We start from the raw sequence: 24,853 nt of genomic DNA on the forward strand, positions 1-24,853 counted from the left end.
TGTACAATCTTTTAAGCAGTGTATCTACGGTCTCTTTGCATAAATTGACAAGGGAAAAGTTGTTGAAACTTTCATTAGTATTTGTTTTATTGAATTTGAAAATTATTCATGAGATGATGGTAATGTCTATATACACTTTACCTTTTCTATATCCTACTGATTAGTGAAATTTCATTAGATAGGTTGTTGTTGTTATTTAATTTGACATTGATGTTGTCCGCGAGTTGAGCATGGCCTTCATACTTTTGGTGGTCACGAGCCCCACACTAGACTCGCGACGACTTTGATCATTTGTATGGCTACGTCTCGTTTCTACAACAATAATATATTCAGTATAATCTCACAAGTGGAGATGTGAGGAGGTCTACTTCTATCTCTCTTGAAATCGTCCATAGCCAATATTTTACATCTCCCCCCTGGGCATTTGTGCATCTTCTTTTCATATGCTCAAACCAATTCACTCTTGCTTTCCGCATCTTTCTTCCACCGAACCCACTATCACCTTGTACCGGATATCCTCGTTTCTAATCCATCTCTCATAGTTTGTCCACACATCCATTGCAACAACCTTATTTTCGCAACTTTCATCTTCTGAACGCAAGAGTTTCTAACTGGTCAACACTCCACCCCATACAATCTTCCATCAATCCAACCTGTTCCCAGCTATGAAGTGCTTCTGAAATGCTTTCTGGCATGCTAAACTGCATAGTTAGGAACTTACTTTGATCAATTAAATGTTAACCATTAAATATAACATATGCCATATGTTCTCAATCCAAGCAAGAACTTGGGGAAAATGGAGAAAAAAAAATGGAGAGGAGTGCGAACAGGTCAGAAAACATAATTTTCTTCCAACTAGGTTATATTAAAATACAAAGTCAATGCTACTTTTTTTTCCTTCTAATAAAGTCCACCATTATGGTGGAGGGGTTACCCCAAACTTCAAAACATGGACAAGGGGGCCATGATCCAAATTGTAGAAAATACTGATCAAAGTCAGCTGATATATTCTACTTGAGGAGGTATGAACATTGACAGTGATTGACTCCTTCAAAGTTGATGCTACTTGGTGTGTTAACTATTAGTAAATGTAAAGCATCTAATTAAAATAATCAGTTAGTTAACACATCAATTTTGGCATTGACTTTGAATAGTTTATACTTTGTGAAATTTTATTGCCAAATTGGAAGCCTCAGCTCAAGCAAAAGCGAGTAGTTCTGCAAAACAGGCAGTCAACAAAACGTACTTGTATGCATATTGCTCTAGCATTCAATAGGTAAGAGAAAGCTCTAAGTTGAGAAAATCTTAATATAGAAACATTAATCATCTCCAAATTCTTAATCATTTAGTGTGATTCTTTGTTTTGTTTTGTTTTGCAGGTTTGAGAAATGGAGATTGGATTAGCAGTTGGTGGTGCGTTTCTCTCTTCAGCTTTGAATGTTCTCTTTGATAGGCTTGCTCCTAGCAGTGATCTGCTGAAGATGTTTAAGAGGGACACAGGTAATGTCCGACTGTTAAAGAAGTTGAGGATGACTTTGCTTGGTCTTCAAGCTGTACTAAGTGATGCAGAGAATAAGCAGGCATCAAATCCATATGTGAGCCAGTGGCTTAACGAGCTTCAAGATGCTGTGCATAGTGCTGAAAACTTAATAGAAGAAGTCAATTACGAGGTTTTGAGACTAAAGGTGGAAGGTCAGCATCAAAATCTTGGAGAAACAAGCAACAACGAGGCAAGTGACCTCAACTTGTGCTTGACTGATGATTTTATTCTCAACATAAAGCAGAAGTTGGAAGACATCATTGAAACATTGAAAGAGTTGGAAACGCAGATTAGTTGCCTTGATCTAACAAAATATCTTGATTCGGGTAAACAAGAAAAAAGAGAATTTTCAACTTCTGTGGTTGTTGAGTCTGAAATCTTTGGCAGGCAGAATGAAATAGAGGAATTGGTGGGCCGTTTAACCTCTGATGATGCGAAAAGTAGAAATTGACAGTAATTCCTATTGTTGGAATGGCTGGCATTGGCAAGACAACATTTGCTAAAGCTATTTACAATGATGAGAGTGTGAAAACACATTTTGATTTCAAAGCTTGGATTTGTGTGTCCGAACCATATGATGCTCTCAGAATAACAAAGGAGTTACTCCAAGAATTTGGCTTAATGGTTGATAACAATCTGAATCAACTTCAAGTCAAATTGAAGGAAAGCTTAAAGAAGAAAAAGTTTCTTATTGTCCTAGATGATGTATGGAATGACACTATAAAGAGTGGGATGACTTGAGAAATTTTTTCGTACAAGGAGATGTAGGGAGTATGATCATTGTGACGACACGCAAGGAAAGGGTTGCCTCGATGATGGATGATGAGAAAATTAGAATGGACATTTTGTCTAGTGAAGTCTCTTGATCTTTATTCAAAAGACATGCATTTGAAACCATAGATCCTAAGAAGCATCCAGAACTTGAAGTGGTTGGGAAAGAAATTGCAACTAAGTGCAATGGATTGCCCTTAGCTCTAAAGACGCTCGCTGGCATGTTACGTTCCAAACCAGAAGTTGAAGAGTGGAAACGTATTTTGAGAAGTGAAATATGGGAGCTTCCAAACAATGATATATTAGCAGCGTTGAAGTTGAGCTACAATGATCTTCCCGCACATTTAAAGCGATGTTTTTCTTATTGTGCACTATTTCCCAAAGATTATCCATTTCAGAAAGAACAAGTCATTCGACTGTGGAATGCTAATGGTCTAGTACAGGGGTTGCAAAAAGATCAAACAATTGAAGATTTAGGCAACCTGTACTTTCTGGAGTTGAGGTCAAGATCATTATTTGAAAGGGTTTCAAAGTCATCTCAAGGGAACACAGAGATATTTTTAATGCATGACCTTGTTAATGATTTGGCCCAAATTGCATCTTCAGAACTTTGTACCAGGTTGGAAGATAACAAAGGATCTCGCATGTTGGAAAAAAGTTTACACTTGTCATATTCAATGGGAGTTGGTGACTTTGAAAAGTTGAAACAACTCGGCAACTCGGAGCAGCTGAGGACATTGCTTCCAATCAGTATCCAGGAGCATACCTTCTTAGAGCTAAGCAAGAGGGTGTTGCATAACATATTACCAAGATTAACATCCTTGAGGGCACTATCATTGTCTCATTATCAGATAAAGGAGTTGCCAAATGACTTGTTTATCAAGTTAAAGCTTCTTAGATTTTTGAACCTCTCTCGGACAACTATAAATAAGTTGCCAGATACAATTTGTGTATTGTATAATTTAGAGACACTTCTCCTGTCACATTGTTATTATCTTCAGGAGTTACCACTGCAGATGGAAAAGCTAATCCATTTATGTCACCTTGATATTAGTGGCACTTCTCTCTTGAAAATGCCGCTACATCTGAGCATGTTGAAAAGCCTTCATATGCTAGTTGGAGCCAAGTTTCTTCTTACTGGTTCCAGTAGTTTGAGAATTGGGGATTTGGGTGAAGTACATAACTTCTGTGGATCTCTATCAATTCTAGAGTTGCAAAATGTGGTTGATAGTACGGAAGCTCTGAAGGCAAATATGAAGGAAAAGGAACATGTTGAAAAGTTATCGTTGGAGTGGGGGGCAAGTATTGCCAAGAGTTCACAAAATGAAAAAGGCATACTTGATGAGCTACGTCCAAATTCAAACATAAAAGAACTCCGAATCACTGGCTATAGAGGGACAAAATTTCCAAACTGGCTCTCTGACCATTCATTTCTTAAGCTTGTGGAATTATCTCTTAGCAACTGCAAGGACTGTGATTCCTTGCCAGAATTGGGACAGCTTCCTTCTTTGAAATTCCTTGCCATTAGAGGGATGCATAGAATAACAGAGCTGACCAATGAATTCTATGGCAGTTCGTCTTCCAAAAAGCCATTTAATTCTGAAAAGCTTAAATTTGCAGATATGCTGGAGTTGGAGAAGTGGTGTGTACTGGGGAAGGGAGAGTTCCCTGCACTTCAGGGCCTTTCAATTAAAGATTGCCCCAAGTTGATCGAGAAGTTTCCTGAAACTCCTTTTTTTGAATTAAAAAGGTTTAAAGTTGTTGCTAATGCTGAAGTGTTGACATCTCAACTTCAGGGAATGAAGCAGATTGTTAAATTAGTAATTATTGATTGTCACTCTCTTACCTCCTTACCTATTAGCATTCTGCCGAGTACCTTGAAGAGAATACATATATATCATTGCAAGAAACTGAAATTGGAGGCACCAGTTAGTGAGATGATTTCTAACATGTTTCTCGAGATATTGCATCTATATGGATGTGATTCTATAGATGATATATCACCTGAGTTAGTCCCAAGAGCACTCTCTTTGATTGTAAGTAGTTGCTGCAATCTGACAAGGCTTCTGATTCCTACTGGGACTGAAAATCTCTATATTAATGATTGTAAGAATCTTGAGATACTTTCAGTGGCATGTGGGACTCAGATGAGGTCATTGCAGATTTACAACTGCAAGAAGCTGAAGATGCTGCCAGAGCATATGCAGGAACTCCTTCCATCTCTCAAGGAACTGACACTGGATAATTGTTCAGGAATAGAGTCATTTCCTGAAGGAGGATTGCCCTTCAATTTACAACAACTTTGGATCGATAATTGCAAGAAACTGGTGAATGGCCGAAAGGAGTGACATTTACAGAGACTTCTCTGTCTCACAGGGTTAAGCATTTACCATGATGGCAGTGACGAAGAGATTCTTGCTGATGAGAATTGGGAGTTGCCTTGCACTATTCAATGTCTTACCATGTCCAATCTGAAAACATTGAGCAGCCAACTTCTCAAAAGCCTCACCTCTATTAAATCTCTATATGCTGTTAATTTACCTCAAATTCAGTCACTGCTGGAAGAAGGGCTTCCCTCCTCTCTTTCTGAGCTACATTTATATGACCTTCATGCTCTCCATTCACTATCAACTCAAGGTCTTTGCCGCCTCACGTCGCTTCAACGTCTAGAGATCCGTTGTTGCCCTAATCTCCAATCTCTTCCAGAATCAGGGATGCCCCCTTCCATCTCTACACTATCTATTTACAACTGCCCATTTCTCAAACCACTCCTAGAATTTGACAAGGGGAAATACTGGCCAAATATTTCTCAAATTCCCACCATATATATTGATGGGAAATACCTGTAATATTAAAAGGAAATAGATGTAAGTTATTCTTTTTCCTCAGCAAGCTTCTTATTTTTGTTTACTTTCCTTTGCTTTCTTGTTGATTGCTTTTGCTTGATTAAATCTTTGAGCAGCGCAAAGCGTAGATGATGAAATCTGGTATAGGCAGGAGTTGAAATAATTTGCTCCAGAAAGTTGATAGCTCATTGTAATATTAATGAACTAGAAATCATTTACCATGCATGCGTGTGTTTATTGCCTTTGGAAATTCATCTCAATAGCAGTTCATATATTCTTGTTATGTATCTCACTCTTCATCTTACTTGACTATTATGACTCTTCCATAGACTCTCTTTTCTTAATGTAATATTAATGTTCATCCTCAACTTGCAGTCTATGAAAGCTGTTCGGCTTATTCACAATCATGAAAGCTGTTCGTCTTTGTTCCCCATTTCTCATCTCTTCCACAGAGATAAAGGGTCCAAAGGAATTGATGTAGTCTATCACTGCTTGGTGAATTGACCAAATCTAGTGCTTATCCCTCACCCTCACCCTCACCCTCACCTATATTGTGTAGGGTCGATATAAAGTAGTGTCCATCTCTGTACCATCATCTGCCTTGAGACAAACTTTGCTAATGGAGAATATGCATCTACATGTCTGTGCAAAGGCGCGGACCGACTTAGGATTGCTTTAACCCTCAACATTTGGATTCATGATCACTTCATCTGGTATGCCCATGATATCCTTTCTAAAAACTTCTTGCTCTCTTTTTTTTTAAAACTTTTTTCTGTCACATACTAATGTTTATTAGTACAAGTAAAGTAATTATTTTATCTTACTTGCCTCTTATGTTCATCCTCACTTTCTCATTGTTCGTTCTTGACCATTCTAGTCTTGTTATTTATAGGTGTTCCTACCTTTCTTTTGAATTGTTGGGTCCTGATACTCACAAGAACACACGTTTATTTCTTCTGTAGGACAAAAAATACTAGGTGAAGTATTAGAGCTGCTTGAAATGAGGTTTGCAAGTTATCAGAAAAACCAGTTGCAGTTGTGCATCTTCCTGCTATCGTCTGGGTACTCACGATTCACCTCTAGAAAGCATGATGTTGTATCGCGTCCAGGGCCTGGTTGGACGCCTGTATGCCATCTCTCATGGCTTAGTCAGTACCCAGGGGAGTCGTCTTTGCTTCTTTTGAGAATACTTACTAATTTAAATATAACTTATACGGAAATTAATATGTTATTTTACACGAAATAAAGTATGAGACGAGAATGAATTGAGGTTCAATAACAATTACAACATAAATGAATTTACATACAATGGAAAAGAAAAATGGTACAACAATGAATTTTCAGGTTCAGAATGTACCTACAGCTAGGAGTAATACTAATAGATACTGTTTGGCTTCTTTGTGTAACGCCAAGTTTATTAAAGAGTTTTAAGTTATATTCACGAACAGTTTAAATGAATTTTACACTACCAATGCAATTTGCCAAACGTACCAGTTAGCCTTCAGTGTCCTTTCTTCTTGGAGAGCAAGAATTACTGGCTGGACATTCAGAAGCAAACTTGCAAGACCAGCATTTCCATCGTTCGTCTTCAGGGGTGTAACTGGCTTCTCTTTCTCCTTGCCATACCTCTAACGAACACTTTATTTGACCCTTTACCCAGTCAAGATCATACTCAAACTGATCTTCACCAAGCAATGATTGATCTCCTTGAAATTCATACCTGCAGAAAAGAGAATCCAAAAGATTTACTAACATCTAATATGTAAAAGTGCGTCTTCTAATGCATGAAATGAAGCTTTCAGCAAATGAACTTTCTTGGACCTGTTTGGTTTGGATTATGCAACTGATTGTACTAATTTGTCACTTTTAAAGGTGAAATTTGTGCATGTATTGGCTAGGAAGTGATTTTCATACCAAATATTAAATAAGACAAATAAACCTATCTAATTGTAAAAAAAGTACTACAAATTAAATATATAGAGAACTGGATGAAAGCATAGAAACATGAGGGCAATCTCCCGAGTCTTCAGAGCTTTTCATGCAGAAGCAAATAAATTATGAGCCATCAGATAATAATCTCTAAAGATCGGTCTTCAATGTAGTCAAACCTTGATTATCTACTTTTTTGCCAAAGAACTCTGTTCAAGTTGGGCTTCATATTTCTTTCTAAAATGAATGATTTCTTTCTAATATGGAAGAGCTATGATTTCACAGGTTAATTTCAGACATCTCACTAGCCAGAAAAGAGAAACAGAGAAAGATGTCATCAACAAAACGAAAGCAATATTGGTAGAAGAGGATTAGAAAAACAAGAAAATTGTACTATCTGAAAAATACAAAACATTAGCATGCTACATGAAATTCCAATTCACCTCAACAATAGTTGCTCATGTGCTGGTGGAAGCATGCACCAAGTATTACGAGAGTACCTCAACATATCAGTGAGAGTCTGCATTAACAACCAAGAGTTGGATGTGAACCGACATAAGACATAAACAAAATATTTCCAAAGGCTAAAAACATCAGCAAAATTCTGATAGCAGGAAACCAAGATGAATCTGCAACATCCATAATAAACTAGACACTTACTCAGTTGTGTTGTGAAAGACTTAGACCCCAACCACAAACTCTTTTTAGTCATATGCACTGAAGTAAAGCTGTATCTATTTTTTATCCTGAAATAATTAATCATCATGATCATTGGAACCTCCGTTTCTAGTCTTGATCACACTGGGAAGAAGGATGAAGAAAAGGCTTCTCAGAAAGGGAAAATTTAGAGAAATACAACAGTAACGCCCCTCAGTCCCAAACAAGTAAATTTTTTGAGAAAAAGAAAAGAGAGGGTAGATCCTAAGAGAACTCAAGTTTATGCCTTCAAGTAACTGCTAACTGCAAGACAATTATTAAGAGTTCGCTTAGGAGCCAAACAAATTGTCTGCTTCGGGCTCATGATATTCCACATGCATGAAAAAGGTAGCTTTGCGGCTTGGCTAATAATCCTACAACTTCTTCAAATTATGTACCATTTCTACTTATCTTTTTCATTAAAATATGAAAGAAATAATATAATCCTAAAAAACTTTCCATACCATTTCTACTTATCTTTTTCATTAAAATATGAAAGAAATAATATAATCCTAAAGAACTTTTCATTCTTTTTTTTTTCCTTCTTGGGTAATACCTCAGCAGCGAAACCACATTTGGCAGTACGTTCTCTGATTTCTGCAGATAAAATGTGATTAGGATTCAGAGAGAAGAACTCAAAGAACTGCCGGGAGGGGAAGTCATCAGCCACCAAGCTGTCCCACAAATGCTTGTAGCACATTAGCTGAAGCCTGCCATAGAAGGCCATCAGTTCATCAGATTTTGTACCCGTAAATACATTTTGAATAGTAAAGAAATTTAGATATGTGCATCTCTCTTCATCTCAGAGATGCACCATATTAAAGTTTCTTAACTGTTCAACATTCAGTGAAAAACTATACCTTCCGTTCCTCCGTTGCGGTTCACGAGGAAGGCTAGCTGTCGCTCGTGTTTTTGTGTCAACTAACTTTGGATATGAATCACTTTGTCCTTCCGGCATTCGTATCTCATCAATAACTCCCACCATCCATACACCTTCAGCAAAACCTACTCTGATGAACCAAATGAACTAGCTCAGCAGCTAATGAGGATGCAAATCATAAAGAATATTTCATAATTTCTTTCTACTTTGCAGGAATCAGTGAACTTGTTAACAAGGAAGCTCCATCTACATGTGCAGAAGTAAAGGTTGAGGTGGATTAATGTGAGGATATGCATTCAATCACACGCAACTTTGGATGGACACGTAGTAATCCCTTATATGCACAAGTGCAGCAAGAAAATGCACCTAATGGTCACAGGTGTCAATAGGTGTTTACCAGTGGGGACAAATATGTACTTTACAGGAAAACAACTGGACAAGAACACACATTTGTTTTTCTTAACCTGCAAGCATGCATCCTAACATGTGGGTTTGATTCTTTTTTTCCTTTCCCCAAACAAGTGAAAATTATTTTTAATAAATAGATAGCAGTGAGACTTGAAAACCTTCATTTAATCTGATAGTATGTTTTATTGCGTGATTGCTAAAGTTTAAGTTGTTAGACATGAGACACTTATTTTTCTATTTTGGGTCTGCAACAGAGCCAAACTAATCTAGTAGGTAGATCAAAAGTTATAAGTTGCTGAAAAGTTAAAGTAGTGAATCAAATGGTGGTGACTCTTACACCTCCACCATCTTCTTAATTGAGATTAAAGGGTCAAGGTGTTTCATTATTGGGTCATGAAGTTTGTACATGACACTTAAATATGCAAACACCTCTGTTTGATTAACAAAAAAGGTTTATAGAAACACAGTAAATAAGCTCATTAGCTACAATTGATGGTTGATGTGGAACACTGTTATCAACTAACTTACTTCTAGGAATATTAAAGAATTAATATGAACAAGCAAAAGATGAAAAAGAGACTTACAAGGGCAATTCACGTGTCAATCCATCAAATAACAATTGATTGGCACCAACTATGAAATTTAAGAACTTTAATGCCCATACATCTTCAGCTGAGTCAACACGAACTTTTACCTTTTTGATCACCTGCACAAATTCAAACTCACAGTAAGGTGAGAACAGGAAATCTAAGAAATAAGAGTACACTAAAAGAATCACTTCAAAAATGGAAATGTTTAAACATATAGAAACATTTTGGAATTTGGCATGAGTCTTGATATTATCTCTTCATCTCCCTTCACCAAACGAACATACAGAACAATACGAAATATATGTCCTGTCAAATTACTTTTGCCTTAATCACTTGAACTGAGATAGTTAAAATATAAAATAAATGGATGACTAAACTCTCTAGAGGGAATACCTCTTCTTCAAGTTCTTCATGACGACTGCTACCAGCTTCCATAGCTTTGGTCTTTTCTCGTTTGCCACAAAGAAGAGTATACTCCATCTTTTTTTCACACCATTCCTGAAGGCAACTTGCGATTATGAGGATAAAGAATCAGTAAAATCATGTTTCAGGGGAACTTTCTCCTCCCACAATGACTTGCAAATATAAACAAAACAAATGCAGAACACAAGAACATGATAAAAAAGGAATGTTTACATCAGAAAGGCTCAAGCAAGTACTTCTATTTGCACTAGCCAAACTCTCACATAAAATATATAGAATAGTTCTATTCCTAGTACTGTATCTCTGTAGGGTAACCTAGAAAGGAAGTTTATCCACAATGAGAGGGTATTGAAGAGAAACCAAATAAAATAAATTAGAACTACAAGTTCAAGATTTCGAGGAAGTCCAGCAACTCATATTGGTCAATGCTCAACAGGACTGATCTGCTTCCTGAGACCGAAAGAACAACAAATCAGAGTTGTTACAGAGAAATATTGAAATTGAGACATATGATTTTTTGAATTGTGTTACCATCTCATCTAAACAGTTTAAGTTGTTAGAAAAACACCACTTTTATTTACTTAATTATGTCTTCAACATGCCCTCTCACATGTAAACCTGATTTTCTTTTTTTGTGGGCCAAGCACCTGAAAATTCCTTTTGATGATGGGTGATGGTTAGACTCAAATTCAGACCTCTTCCTACTCTGATACTAGGTTGAATTATGTGACCATCTCATCTAAAACTTAAGTTGTTAGAGAGAACATCATTTTTATTTCTTAGTTAATTCTTCTACATGGTCAATGGATTCAACATATTCTGGACATATAACAAAAGCCACTTCTCACTGCAGTAGATGCACAATGAACCAGCTAGAAGTTTAATAAGCCATTTGTCTGATCTAGATTCAAAATCATGCAGTCTCACGCAATATCTCAAGTGATTCTATAATGAAATACATCTTTTGCACTAAACATCATACTACATCCTATAACTTAATAATAAACCAGATGAGTAGTCTTACTTCATCCCGCCCCATCTCAATACTCAAGTCTGTCCATGAAACAACTCAGATAACATGTCCAACCAATATCTATCTGTGCCAAGATTACTAGATAATTCACAACTTCAATAATTCAAGTTCATTAGGCTATTCAATAGTTGAACTCTATCAAATCACACTTTTACTTCGATTTTTTCGTCCACTATACCACTCTAAGAAATGAAGTCAAATTAATATCTTAAACTATATAATCATTCAAATAAAGTCATATAAAATAGGAGATCTGATGATAATACGCCTTCATGTTCAAAGCAACAATTCAGCAAGCAATTCAAAATTCCTCTAAACATTCAAACAATGGAACATCAGGAAACCACAGCTTTTCAAACTACAACATCAAAAGACACCAACTTGTAAACATTACCACACCAAATTGTATTTCCCACTTTCCCAATTTATGTGGCACTTTTCACTTTCTCCTAAGAGTCAATTTAACTAATCTTTGAAGCTAAATTGGATTAGCTCAAGTACAAAAGTACTACAAGTTGTAATTTTACAGAATCATAAAAAAAATTGTCACATAAATTGGGACACATGGAGTATAAAGTTTCGGAATTCATACTGTAGCAGTAATATCAGTAACAGCCAATCCTCTTTTCCTCCGATACCGACTCAACAACGAAGCGACAACTCTATTCCTCTTCTGACTACTCATTAACCTTCCAGAATCTTCTACATCAACCACTAACGAATCACTTTGTGAAGAACAACTCGATAAACTCCGTTTCGATAACAGAGTAATCGACTGTATCGACCTAACGTTGTTCTGGAAATGCGCCGGCGATGAAGAAGCACGGAACGGTGACTTAACCAGAGATCGCGAGGCTGCAAAGGCAGCTTCTATTATCGCCATTTCTTCTTCACTGATGATTTCTAATGGAATCTCGGGAACTATGTTGTTAGGGCTTTGCGATGTTTGTACTTCTTCGGGTGGGGTGTTAATCGGCGATCGTGGTTCAGTCATTTCCGGCGAGTGGGCAGCGAGTCGCGGCATGTGACCGTTGGGAACGGCACAAATGGAGGATCGTGAGATAATGGAGTTTAATTTTTTTTTTCATGAACGTCGGTCAACTAAATTTCAAAATAGAGATTCAAAATTTAAAAAAGAAATAACATTAAAAATACATCTAAACTATTATAGTTTTGTGATTTTATTATTTGAACTGTTATGTATTATTATTTCGATCCTAATTATCATTAATTATGTATCAAAATATATTTACCTTCTTAATTTGATGATGCATGATGTATACTTTCTGTTTTATTTTAAAAATTGCACTAAATGACACTTCATGTCATTTTTTTCGGAATTTTCTATCTATGATATTTTTATTTTTTGTCTGAATTATCACTAATAATTAATCGTAACACATCTTGAAATTAATGAGTTTGTTATCACTCATCGTTCAAAAATCATATCATCAAAATATTCATGGGTGTTACACATGAAAAACTAAGAAAATCGCATAATTCTTGTAGTCCCTAGATGCCTAAAATGGACTCTGAAAATGAACCTTTATAAAAGCTGAAATTCATACTGTAGCAGTAATATCAGTAATAGCTTGATCAAGATGCCATGATTCGTGTTAACCTCTTTGATGATAAATTTTTTTCTTTTATATAAACTAGATTCATCTCACGTGCATTGCACGTGTATGCCTAGAGATTCATATAACCATGAAATAGTATCCAAATGTCTTTCTTATTAGTGTCATCGAGAATTTGGCTTATATAATTTGTATGTTGCTAAGCTCAAATCAACGTTTGAGTCTCAAGATCAAGAAATACAGGTTACCTTTCAATAGTATCCAATCACTTGTATCCTAATTCTTAATTACCAGGTCTACACAAAAATAGCATGCTCTTTGATATTTGCATGATGATGATCATCTCGTCTCTTATTCAATCGAACATATGAATACATCCAATGAAATTTCCATTAGCTAACCATATAGTGCATACTTATTTTTTGGGCTATTAGACTGATTAGTTTTCCTATATGTTCCTATGAAACTGCAGTTAATTAATTAATATATTGTTTACTAGTTCATTCATTAGGATTTAAAATGTTGTATTTTGATCAATTTCAGTGAGTGCCATCTTTGCTTGATTCAATGCCTTTCCAATTAACCAACAACAACATGAGGGTAAACTGTTTGCAATCGAATGTAATAATAAGTATATACAAATAAATCTTAAATCATTAAATTCAAAATCCAAAAAAAAACTATTAGATAAAATATGAGGGTAGACTGTGTGCATATCAAAGAATTAACGAAGAATCTCTATGTTTCTGCACATCACTCAGATCTTCACCATTTTTGCTCAGAATTCTCTGTTTCTTAAAAGAAATCCCCCTTTCCTCTTGAATGTATGCTTTAATTGTACCAATTGTATCATTCGGATTAACCATTAGGATAATACGATTTTGATACTTTGGAAAAAATAATTTCACTAATAAACGCCATGGAATCATATCTCCATTCGAAGTCGAAGTTTCATCTTGAATGATAATTTGCTTTGTTCGTTTCGCTGTCAATAGATCTATCAAAACGAAAAACACTAAATAAGTATGTATCAAAGTAAAAAAAAAAAAACTATAAATTAGACGTTTAAATCTGTTAGTTAAAAAGTGAGAGCATACACTTTTGACGTTTTGCATCCATGATGAAAATTGATGAATTATGTTTGGCCTTTTTCTGGAAAAAAAAAAAAAAAACCAAATCCCTATTTATAAGAATTATTGTGTCGGTTAAAAATCCTATTAAATTTAAATTAATTTGGTATTTAAAAGTAATTTGACTACTATACGATTACCATATCAGTTTAGTAAAGGTTTTAAAAAAGGAAAAACGAATAAGTAGTATTAAAAGGAAATAAGTTTTATTTATTTGAATTAATCGAGTTTAAATAGATATGAAACTCAAAAAAGTAGATAGTTCATCCCAACTCTTGCTCTTTTTTAATAACCGTGATATTCAAACCAACTTAGACCAACATATCCCCTATTCGAAATCAATTTAATTGCAAGCATTGCTTTATAAAATCTAAATAGAAAGTGAAAACAAGAAAATTATAAGCTAGCCATTACAAAACTATGCAAGTTGAGACCAATACAACATAGACTTTTCACTCCCCCCTTCCAAGGGTGACAAAATTGGAAAAGAGAATATCAACTCTTACACTTTTTACTCATAACCGAGAAATTCCCGAGGACCAGTGTGATGCAAGGTTTGGAACTCGATGAATAACGGGTACACAACTTTACCATTCTCCACTAAAATACTAAGCTTCTGTCTATTGAAGCACTTGAACTTTGAGACGTGTGCTTAAACCACATATCACGCGACTTTTATCCCTTAAATCGGATACTTCGACTAATACCAACATTGATTCCTGTAGTTTCTCCACCATAAGGACCACTTGGTTTCTTAATTTTTTGAACTTGTCCTTCTCTACGTTTCTGAGCCTTTTCATGTTTCCCCTGAGAGAGAGAAGTAGACACACAGTTTGTTAACATTGTTATATAAGGGAACTGGTTCTTCCAAGCACAAGTAATTCTGTTTTAGCCACTTACCCTGTATTTCTTCCTTGGATTTTTATCTTGCTTCTTACGATTACGAGTAAGCCCTCTGTTTTTCTCCATCTAGAAAATAAGGAAACGTTGAGTTTAGTGAAAGAAGGAATGTCATGATTGCAATTGGCAGCAAAGCTGATATGTCATACCTGGTAATTTATCTGGCGCTTCCCATCCACAACAGTTTCTGGCGTTGACAGCATAGCTGGGGATCTACAGTGGCAAATTGTGGTGAATTAAGTGAAACAATTGCAGGACTTAAAAGGATATACATAATAATCCATATTGTCAAGGCATTCTCGAAATCTTTCACATGAAAGAAGTTTAGCATACTTGCTTTAACAATCTTAAAACATATTGAGTCTAACCTGGAATACATCTTTTCTTTAGCAGCAAGCTTAGCTGAATGTTGTTTTTCGACTTCTCTGTAGAACTCCATATCTGAGTCCATTTCACTGCCGTCAGAAGTAGCAACGCCATCGCTAGCATGGTCACCAGGCTCATCGTTGACATCATCAGTAGGTTCAACTCCGGCTCCGGCTAGAACTCTCAGTTCATGCTTTCTTCTCCTTTCTCCAATGTCATCTCGTTTAGGTAAATCATCATCACCAGAAATTATCTTCCAAAAGGAACAAAACTTATTATAATACATCTAATTAGGTTAAATCACAGGACACATACTAGCGAATTTTGAAAGCAGAAAAAGATTCCATGCAAGAAAAATAACTAACAGAAGTCCACTTTAACAGAAGCAAAATACACACATGTAGTCGTCAAGTTCGAGCTCTGGGAATGAAGAAATTCCTAGTAAGGAGTGCTTCCCCCTTTAATGGCCCCTAGTATCCATATAATTATTTTTTTGATAAAGCAAAAAAGCGAATATATTGTTTGCAGTACCTTAATATTGTCAGTAGTAACAGCTTGCATAATTATTCAACCACACTGTATTTCTTTGATCTCGTAATACAGATATTTGTAAGGGGTGATTTTGACGGCAAAGAACCTTAGAAAGCGAAAGGTCGTCTACATGAGCTAGTGTTTCTTATGTAAGGATGGTGGTGAGGACATGGATCGTATTCTGTAACATTGTAAATTAGCCACGAGGTTATGGGATGCCAAGATCCGTGAAGGAGTTGATGTCAGCTGGAAGAGAGGAGCTAGGAGAAAAAAGGCACAAGGCGTGGAATGTTATTCCTCTAGCTCTAAGCATTTTGAAAGAGTGAAAAAAGAGAGCTTTTGAAGGGGTGCGGATGAGCTTTGCTAAATTGAGAAGTAGTCTCCTATCCCTCATTGTCTTTGGTGCACCCATGTTCTTGTTTGTATAGAGGATTGGGTGTCTTTTGGAGAGAACCATATTTGTAGGTTTCTACGTTTTTGGTATATCTCGTGTATACAGCCAAGTAAGCCTTGTTATTATCAGTGATACCTTACTTTATCAAAAAAAAAAAAAAAAAAAAGAGAGATTTTTGGAACCCGAAAATGAAGAGCAGCTAAACACAACATGTGCCAACGTGAAGGCTTCAAAATAATCCTAATTGCCACAAATTAGAAAACTGTGACATCAAACAGTAGAAACACAGTTGTAGTCACTCAGATAAGCACACTAGAGCTAAAAACTTAACAATAGCATCCAGTCAAAGTGGTGCTAAATACGACTCAAATAACATAAATTACAACCTCATTCAATCGCAACATCTAAAGATGCAACTTCCTGGAAATACGTGCAACGGTATACTCGCTCCGTCACAAATCAATTGGCCATTAATAAATATCAAGGTCAAAGAAGGTTTCCTTTTCTTTTTTTTTCAAATACTTGGGAATTGCTATAAGAGAAGCAAGAAGGAATAAGGGAAAACAATTAGAGTGACCACCAATAAAGGAAAAGGAGGCAACTCTATAACGGAAGAGAGCCATCCACAGAGACAGAAGTTGAAAAGACTGTCAAATTCCACAAGTTCAGAGAATCAATCTCAATGCAGTTGCATACACTCAAATAAAAGACATTTATTTACAAGAAAATCAACAAAATGAAGACAGAATTAAAGCATTTGTGATCCACACCTTGGGTCTTGCTACTTGAGAAGTTAGAAGCCTAGACAGCTTGTTTAAACTTCGTGTCTCACGATCATCTTCAGCACCCATGGCATCATCATCAAAATCATCAGGAGTTGCCAACATCCTGCATATAATTCATTGCACTTCCCATCAGTGATTTCATGTTTGCATTAAGCTATGTAGACTAACAGAAGAGGTAGGTGGAGCAATAAATTGCGAAGCAAATTGATACCCATTCAGTAGTCGTGAGCGCTTGTTTTCTTTTTCATTTTTCCGTGCAATGGAACTTAAGACACCTGTCTGCTTCAATTTTTCCTCAAGGGAAGCTCTCACTTTTAACATTTCCATGCTTTGGATACCAACTTGATCATCCTGCCATAATTCTTTAACGTTAGTTAATTTGATCTACATCTTACTGGTAACAAAAGAAGAGATCTGGTGATCTTGCAACAGATGGGAGCATAGATGAAAGAGTTGCTAGAAATAAAAATGACAATGACACTGGCACTAGTCTGGTGACACTTCATTCGTATTGTAACAGTGACAGTGGACACGCCTGCTGATGGTTGATAAGCAAAACAGAGGTGTGCTTAGATACATACACCATTTACCTGGCGTTTGCGTTTTGATTCCTTTTTCCGTTGACTGTTCAAACCATTTGCCTCCACCAACTCAGCTTCATGAGGCTAAAACAATGGAAAAAATTAGACTAAATTTTACAGAGTTGCTCAGTAAAAACAACAAAAGGTTTTCATTCAAAATCAGCCCACAAAAGAAGGAAAAAAATTACGCTTTGAGCAACAAAATAAGATGAATCAAACTGAAAATTACCTCTGCTTCTGGAAAATCAGTTGATACCACAGAAGGCTTGTCACTAATGGGGAGAGATTCAGAATCCAAGCTCCTTCCCGCCAACTTTACACCAGTTACATTATCAACATCCTTGTGTAACAAGTCTTCTAGTTTAGAAGGAAGATATCCATCAAGTTCTTTCATCTGCAAAAATCAATTTGTTAACACCTATAAAAATAGAAAGAGAGGAGCAGGGTATATGCAATGAAGCTAGCTAAGAATCGAATAAAGCAGAAGAACAAGGAGAGGACTTAGCAACTATTTGGCAACATCATTTAGCATCTAAACAAGCTAAAAATGTTAACTCGGTACATGATTGACAAATTTGATACGTTAGGTTATGATCAGTTAGCATACTATTTCCACTTCAAATTCTCCAAGATTCAAGAAAACTTGATTAAAGAATTACAGAATACTTCCACGGAAATCCACGCATTTAACTTATTTGACAAATGAGTTTAGCTAGCTATGGACAGACAGATATATTTATCACACAAATTTAGGAGAAGGCTGGAGAATATTTTTATGGGGTATTCACTTAGAATAATTATGCAAGAGGCACCCAAGGGTTTGGCCTAGTGGTTATTGAAGTGGATTGAGAACCATGAGAACTTGAGGTCTCGAGTTCAACTACCAGTGAAGCAAAAAACTAGGTGATTGACTGATATCTTACTCTCTGTCTAAGCCTTGATGGACAGTACCTGGTACTTGTGTTGGTGGGAGGTAGCAGGCATCCGTGGAGTTAGTCGAGGTGTGCACAAGCTGACCCGAATGTCATGGTTACAAGATAAGAAAAGAAAAAAGGCAAGAGTAGGATACTAAGGGTTTTAACTGTTTTGCAAAATAACATGAAAGATAAAGGAAGGATACTTGGGTACGGAAATGACGATTCAGTTAAGGGTGGTAGGAATAAGTGACCTTCATGCCTATTTACAGATAACTGCAGAAGAGGAAAAAAGGGGTTGTCCTTTCCATATTCTGTGGAACAGAAGAACACCAAAGAAATTTAATCCATTTGTTAGAGCTGAATATCTGTGACAGCAGTGTGGAATTCAGTGCTGAATGTTTTTTTGGGAGAAAGGATCATAGAAGGGCAGGAAAGGAAGCATAGGAAGCTATCCACATGCAGTCATGTGGGACACAAAGTGAGAACTGAGAAAGACATCATAGAGCTTCTAATGTAGTGGAAAAGAGTTGTTTGAACAGCAGATCGAGGTTCTATTTTTTGTATGTTTGGGAATGGAGGGGACCCAATAGAGCAGCATCAATACAGAGAATTCATAACTAGACCTTAAGCCCTCAACTAGATGATGATCGATAGATATTTTGTACATACATAATATTGTGGGTGTATAGATGATTAATCAATTACTGTATAGAAGGCTTGATGTATAGTCCTCGTAGGTATTTCCCAAACTCCATCAAAAAAGTTGTTCACTTATTAACACATACACATATATTGAATTTAAAAACATATCATGAAAAAAACAAAATAAACCTTATCTGGGTGATGTAATTTACACCTAAAGATTTCACACTGCTAAATACAGTAATGAAAAAGCACTTTGATGTTGGAGTCGATTTCATCAAGCTTCATATAGAAAAGGGCAAGGGAGGAAGAAGCTGCCGATGGATGAATAAACAAGTTCAGATTAGCACTAAGATACTTTTTACACTAAACTAAAGAAGAAACCGCCCAGATGCAGACAGAGTAACATAGACTTTTACAAGGAGGGTGAGTTAAAGAATTGAAACCTTTGTCAAACATATAGATATATTTCATAAGTATCAACTAGATAATAAAGTGTCCTCTAGCTATTTCCATGAGCTAAATAACTACACTAATCATAGTTTGTGTTAACCTTTTCCATTTTTACAAGCTAGTGGTAGTACCTTCAGTCTAAATGTGAACACAATTTAGACTAGCTTCTAAATGTTTTCAACATGTGTATGTGAACACAATTTGCTTAGCATATATCTCAAAGATTAGATAAAGCAGTCTTATCTCATCAATTATGCATATACCATATAATCAATAACTGATTTTCCAGCAAATAATGTCTTCATTAACAGAATTAACAAAAATTGGCAAGCAGAAATTTGCCCATGATTCATTGTTTGAATCCCATGATAAGAGTTGTAACCTTATTCAACAGATTCTTGATCTCCACAAGGCGTGAAATGACTGGATGATCACGCACAGGCTGCCCCTCAGATTTGAGAAGAAGGTAGAAAGTTATAGCTTGGCAATATGACAGCAGCAGCAACCTCTTCACCTCAATGTAGTGCATCCCGCCTTTTATCATATTCTTTCCATTAATCTAAATAGAGAAAAATGGAAGTTAAACACTCACAGGTGCAATATTCCCAAAAACTGCATTCAGTTTCTAACTAGGAGAATGACAAATTCCATTGTTATATGAGTCAACTCTCACTGTTTTAACTATACTTGTCAGTTACACTACCCCAACCAATCATTTCCAAACATTCATTTTTTCATCCTTTCAGCTGAGCATCTTTATATCAGTAACAGAGCCTGAGTAACTACAAAGATTTTGTCACCAAGGAACCCCAAAACTGTTTAAAGGGAACCACAACCAAGCAGTTCTAAAATGTACGTGTGAATTTCACAATGTAAATAAAATTAGGCATCTGGTGATAACGTCGTGAAGCAGTTGACAAGTATCTTCCACAGCACCCTCAGGTTTGAATAGCATAATAGTGACTGCCTGTAGTTAGTGGAATTTCCAATGCACATACCTTGTTGAATAGGGGATTAACTTTGTTATCGAGGTGCTCAAGCGATTCACCAAGCTCAGACAGCAAGCCAACCAATTCAGGTGCAGAACTGTAATCACAAGGAGATCATAGATCAGAAGTATAACTTTTTTAATTTATTGAAAAACGAGTTAGAAGCATCATATAACCTGCAAAAGTAAATGTTCACAACCTACCAGATAATATCTAGCCAATGACAGTAGAAGCACACACACACATCAAAGATTCTTACTTTTGATTTGAATTAATCACAAGCATGCAATGTAGAATTCCATAAAAGAAGGTCACTGCACCGTGACGGACGGACATTTCAACTGAACATTTCTGATCCTGTACAATCAATTCGGACAGAGCGCTAACTAGATATTCAGTGATCTCGTCCAGGGGATAACTAGATATTTGGTAATCTCATCTATATATCATGGACTGAACTCCAAAGTGAATCCTCAGATCTTGTGAAAGCTCCATTTCGTTCTCCCTTGCTGAAGTGAACACATCGACACCTCTGAAGTAGCTCCCTGACTCCCATGCCTCCGTATAGCTAGCTACCTTTGACTACTTCTTTTAATAACCATGGTATCCGGGAAATTTCACAGGGTACATGCTATCTCCTGCCAACATAGGTATTAGGTAACCATGTTCACCAAGACAGATGGGAAGAAATCAAATTACCTAGTGTTTTTGCCTTTGTTGGGATTTGAACCTGAGCCAACAACCCTAGAATACTCAACAACATCTTGATCTTGTGACTCAATTGCGACCCACAAGCCACTTTTCTCCTTTTTCTACATGATCTAAATACAAATAAAAGCTACTGAGGCACATTTAAGAAAATAGATGCAGTGGTTACTAACATCCAGTGGCCCACTTCTCAAGATCTTCTGGCATTGCACTCTTGACCTGCCACTTTGCCGCAATAATAAATTGTACTTCCTAGACATAGAATCAACTTCCACATAAACAATGTGAAGCCATTGATAACAATGTGACACAAGGCATGCACCTTCTGGCTTTCTTCTATTGCACGATCATGAGTCCCCCACAATGCATTATCAAAATGTGTCACTGAGATCCAATTTCCTTATCTACATCAGCAAGCTTCTCTGCTTAGCATGGTATTCAATATCCTGAAGTCTGCCATCTCCATGCAGATCAGACATCTAACAGGGACAGCTGCTAACTATTGGAACTTCCTACTGAAACCTCTGACACTAAACATACCATGATCCATTTTTAAATGGTCAAATTGAGGATATTGCAGGAATGGGTCCTCAAATATCATTGTCATATTGGAGTCTGAACTGAGCAACACATAGAGTTTTGTTCTATTGTCAACTTCCACAACAAAGGTAGGGGTAAGGTATGCGTACATCCTACCCTCCCCAGACCCCACTTGTGGGACTACACTAGGTATGTTGTTATTGTTGTTGTTGTCAACTTCCACAACCTTTAGCCATAAATTAAACATCTACTATTCTGTAGGAGAACTTAGTTCACTACCTGCCTTTTTCTCTTCTATTTTGTTTTCCCGATTATTGAGAATGTACTGATATCTATTTAATTGTAACTTATGTGCCTCCCTTCCTATACTGATATTATCATGATGCTTGGTGAAATTACATAACATTGTCGACCATGACAGGCAATAGGACTTAAAAGAAGCAACATTTTGCCCTGAAACAAGTATATGCAGGACAGAGAAGCTCACCTATAGACAACATCCATTAGCTCTTCTTTTGTCAAAGCATTCAAATCCTTCTGCACTTCCTCATAAGCAGTACCAGTTTCATTTTTAGCTTCTTCATCTGCAGAAACTGCTGATCCAGGTTTTCCTTGGACCAAAATTTCCTGCAATGTTACCCATAAGATTCCACTTCCAACCTCAAAATATAAGAAAAAACCATCTAATAAACACTGTATATAAATTGAATTTCTCACCTCAAATGTGAGCTCATCATCTTCAATACCAAAATCCGCTGCAGATAAGGATTTAGCTTTTTTCTGCTGCATTCTCAATACCTCTGCCTCCTCCTCGGCGATAAGGTCCTCATCACTTGACTCTTCAACATTCTAACAAACAAAAATGTTCAAGTGACATCAAGTATTGCATGCAAATGACGACACGATCGAAGAACTATGTTACAGCCTTCAGGTACTGTTGAAACAGTAAGGAGAGGATAATCCTCTGACATCATATTGTTGTCTCTAAAGCCAGTAAAGTATTGGTTTCTCCAAGCGTGCCGTATATAATTATGTCATAAAAGAATAAAAGTTAAGCAAATAATTAGGTGAAATGCTACCTCTTTATTTTGATAATAAATGTTCTTTCCTCTTCCCCACATTTCTTCTTTCTCCTGTTCAGCCTCATCATGCATTTCATCCTCGACCCCACCCATAGTAGCTTGTAAATATTTCTGTGTCCTTGCAACTAAAGCAAAAATAGGTACTCAAAAATTATACATTAAAAGACTGCCCCAAGCAGAAGAGCCAGGGAAATACAGCAAAAAGAGGCATATATTAAGAGATCAAGAACCAAAAGAAATGTAAAAGCCACAATTGGAAGGAAACAAATTAGCTTATTAATTCAACAAATATACGAGTATGAAAGGAGTCTTCCTTCTGCCATCTATGTGTAGAAGCTCAGTTCAGAGAAACTTAAAAACTAGGAGCCACAGTAGAAATAGTAACTTAGTGGTTAGACCTACTGAGCTTCGTGCACTATTACACAGTTCGAACACACCATTAATATTTCATCTCCGGCCTTATTAGCCTCAATTCAATAATCAAACACTAGGAATTCTTCTCACCACCACCCCACATGCATTTGCAAAATCTTAATGAGAAGTTAAATTAGTAAAAGCTGCTATATTACTCTTCTGCTTTTTTTTCTATTTCTTTTCCTTTTTTTGAGAGAGGAAACTCCTTAAATAAATATAAACCAATCTTATGCTCTATGTTGCCTTAAGAAACACTAAAAGGGAATTTTAGAGAAGAATTTCATAAAAACAAACAGGATAGGCAATTATGCTAAAGTATATTTCAATAACAACAGGCAGTCACAAGTTTGAATTTAATTGCATACTTTTAGCTCCAAGGCCAGTAAGTTCAGCATCATCAAAGTCGTCATCTTCATCCTCCTCATCTTCATCCTCCTATACAATTGAAACAGTTTCCCAACCTTGAGTAATTAGTTGACTTGCTTTACATCAAATTAGTACTCTAATCTCTTAATACATTTTATAAGCCTTCAGTATGAAGATAAAAGTTGCAAAAGAAAAACCAATATCACCTTAATATCATACACGGGATGCTCATTATCCTCATCCGACTCTGCAGAATCTTCATTAACATTCAGTGGAATGATATCTCTCTTTTCATGAACTACAATCAACCAAAAAGATCAGTAACAGCTAAATACTTTAACATTAAAAAAAACATTTTTTTAAACACTCTCTCTCTTGTGCTCGTGCTGGCCCCTCGCCCCTAGCCCCTAGACCTCACCCTCACCCTGACGTAGCTATAGCTTTGTCTATGGGTTCAGCAGAATCAATAGGTTTGGCTCAAACCGCGTATTTGTATTTAAAACACCACTTAATATGTATAAACAATGTATCAAGAACCAAGTAAGCTGCATTTTTGAAAAATTTAGAATCCATAAAAACTCAAAATACTAGCTCAATCTTTGCTCTAATGCTCTCCCTCCATCCATGAACTCAAAAAAGTAAATTTCTCTCCAAAAAGAACCATTTTTGCATATATATTCTTGTATCTAATGCTACAACAACAACATACTAAGTATAATCCCACAAATGGGGTCTGAAATGTTTGTATCTTATGCTAACTTTGCTAAAACGATATGTAAATAGAGTTTATAAAAAGGAAAAACTTACAGACATCAATAGCATCATTCATCATATCATCATCTTCATTGTAAAAATCACTTTTTTGATTTCTTTGAAGAGTTGTTTTCCTTCTTCTTGAACTTCCCTGATTTCTTTCCCATTCTGTATATTGGAGAAATTGAAGCAAAGGGTTTAAGCTAAAACCCCAAAAGGTTAAATCTTTATCAAGAGAAACTGTTTTCTTGAACAAATACAGAAGAGTTTCAATGGCCTTAAGGAAAGTGAAGGCGGCGGCAACAAGGTGAGAACTTTTTTTTTTTTAATAAATTAAAAAATACTCTCAAACCAGAATAATAGAAGTGATGGAAAATATTTATTCACACATAGGATTAACTACTTAAAAATAATTACTGAATTAATATGTCTTTTTTATATTAATTCCCAATTTAGTTTTATTATGGTTACTAAATACTTAATTTTAATCCACAAAGTGCATATGGTTAATCATTAATTTTCTCTTTCTTTTTCTTTTATATTTTTGTTTTTGGTTTGTGGATATGTTTTTATAGTTTGTTTTTTTTTTTTTTTCTCCATTTTTATTTT

General features: G+C 36.1%; 2 protein-coding genes and 1 pseudogene across 2 annotated transcripts; 1 reads left to right on the top strand and 2 right to left on the bottom strand.

The window, feature by feature from the left end:
- The first annotated feature begins 1,388 nt into the window (after nt 1-1,388).
- On the top strand, nt 1,389-5,160 carry LOC125832958 (putative disease resistance protein At3g14460; annotated as a pseudogene).
- A 1,409-nt stretch (nt 5,161-6,569) lies between these two features.
- LOC125832967 (exonuclease V, chloroplastic) lies at nt 6,570-12,175 on the bottom strand. The gene is made up of 7 exons (XM_049512135.1): nt 11,709-12,175; nt 10,054-10,158; nt 9,655-9,776; nt 8,643-8,792; nt 8,339-8,492; nt 7,530-7,606; nt 6,570-6,877 (listed from the first exon to the last, which is right to left on the bottom strand). The coding sequence occupies exons 1-7, from the start codon at nt 12,138-12,140 to the stop codon at nt 6,652-6,654; spliced, it is 1,266 nt and encodes a 421-aa protein (XP_049368092.1). The 5' UTR covers nt 12,141-12,175; the 3' UTR covers nt 6,570-6,651.
- A 2,008-nt stretch (nt 12,176-14,183) lies between these two features.
- LOC125832963 (uncharacterized) lies at nt 14,184-24,518 on the bottom strand. Its single transcript, XM_049512129.1, is given in 17 exon segments — nt 14,184-14,630; nt 14,724-14,792; nt 14,873-14,936; nt 15,092-15,342; nt 16,785-16,902; nt 17,011-17,150; nt 17,390-17,464; nt 17,610-17,774; nt 19,775-19,951; nt 20,391-20,478; nt 22,117-22,256; nt 22,347-22,478; nt 22,709-22,836; nt 23,491-23,560; nt 23,698-23,789; nt 24,299-24,353; nt 24,355-24,518. Coding segments are annotated over 17 exon segments (1,953 nt in total). The 5' UTR covers nt 24,412-24,518; the 3' UTR covers nt 14,184-14,498.
- Between the last annotated feature and the right edge of the window lie 335 nt (nt 24,519-24,853).

Source organism: Solanum verrucosum, unplaced genomic scaffold, assembly GCF_900185275.1.
Source record: "Solanum verrucosum unplaced genomic scaffold, falcon-dt-bn FXZP01000016.1, whole genome shotgun sequence".
Classification (NCBI taxonomy): domain Eukaryota; kingdom Viridiplantae; phylum Streptophyta; class Magnoliopsida; order Solanales; family Solanaceae; genus Solanum; species Solanum verrucosum.

Coding starts and splice junctions, on each gene's coding strand:
- LOC125832967 (XM_049512135.1), bottom strand. CDS start 12,140: ATGCCGCGACTCGCTGCCCACTCGCCGGAAATGACTGAACCACGATCG. Junction 9,777..10,053: donor ATGAAGAACTTGAAGAAGAG/GTATTCCCTCTA, acceptor GAATTTGTGCAG/GTGATCAAAAAGGTAAAAGT. Junction 6,878..7,529: donor CATGAGCAACTATTGTTGAG/GTGAATTGGAAT, acceptor TCTTTTCTGCAG/GTATGAATTTCAAGGAGATC.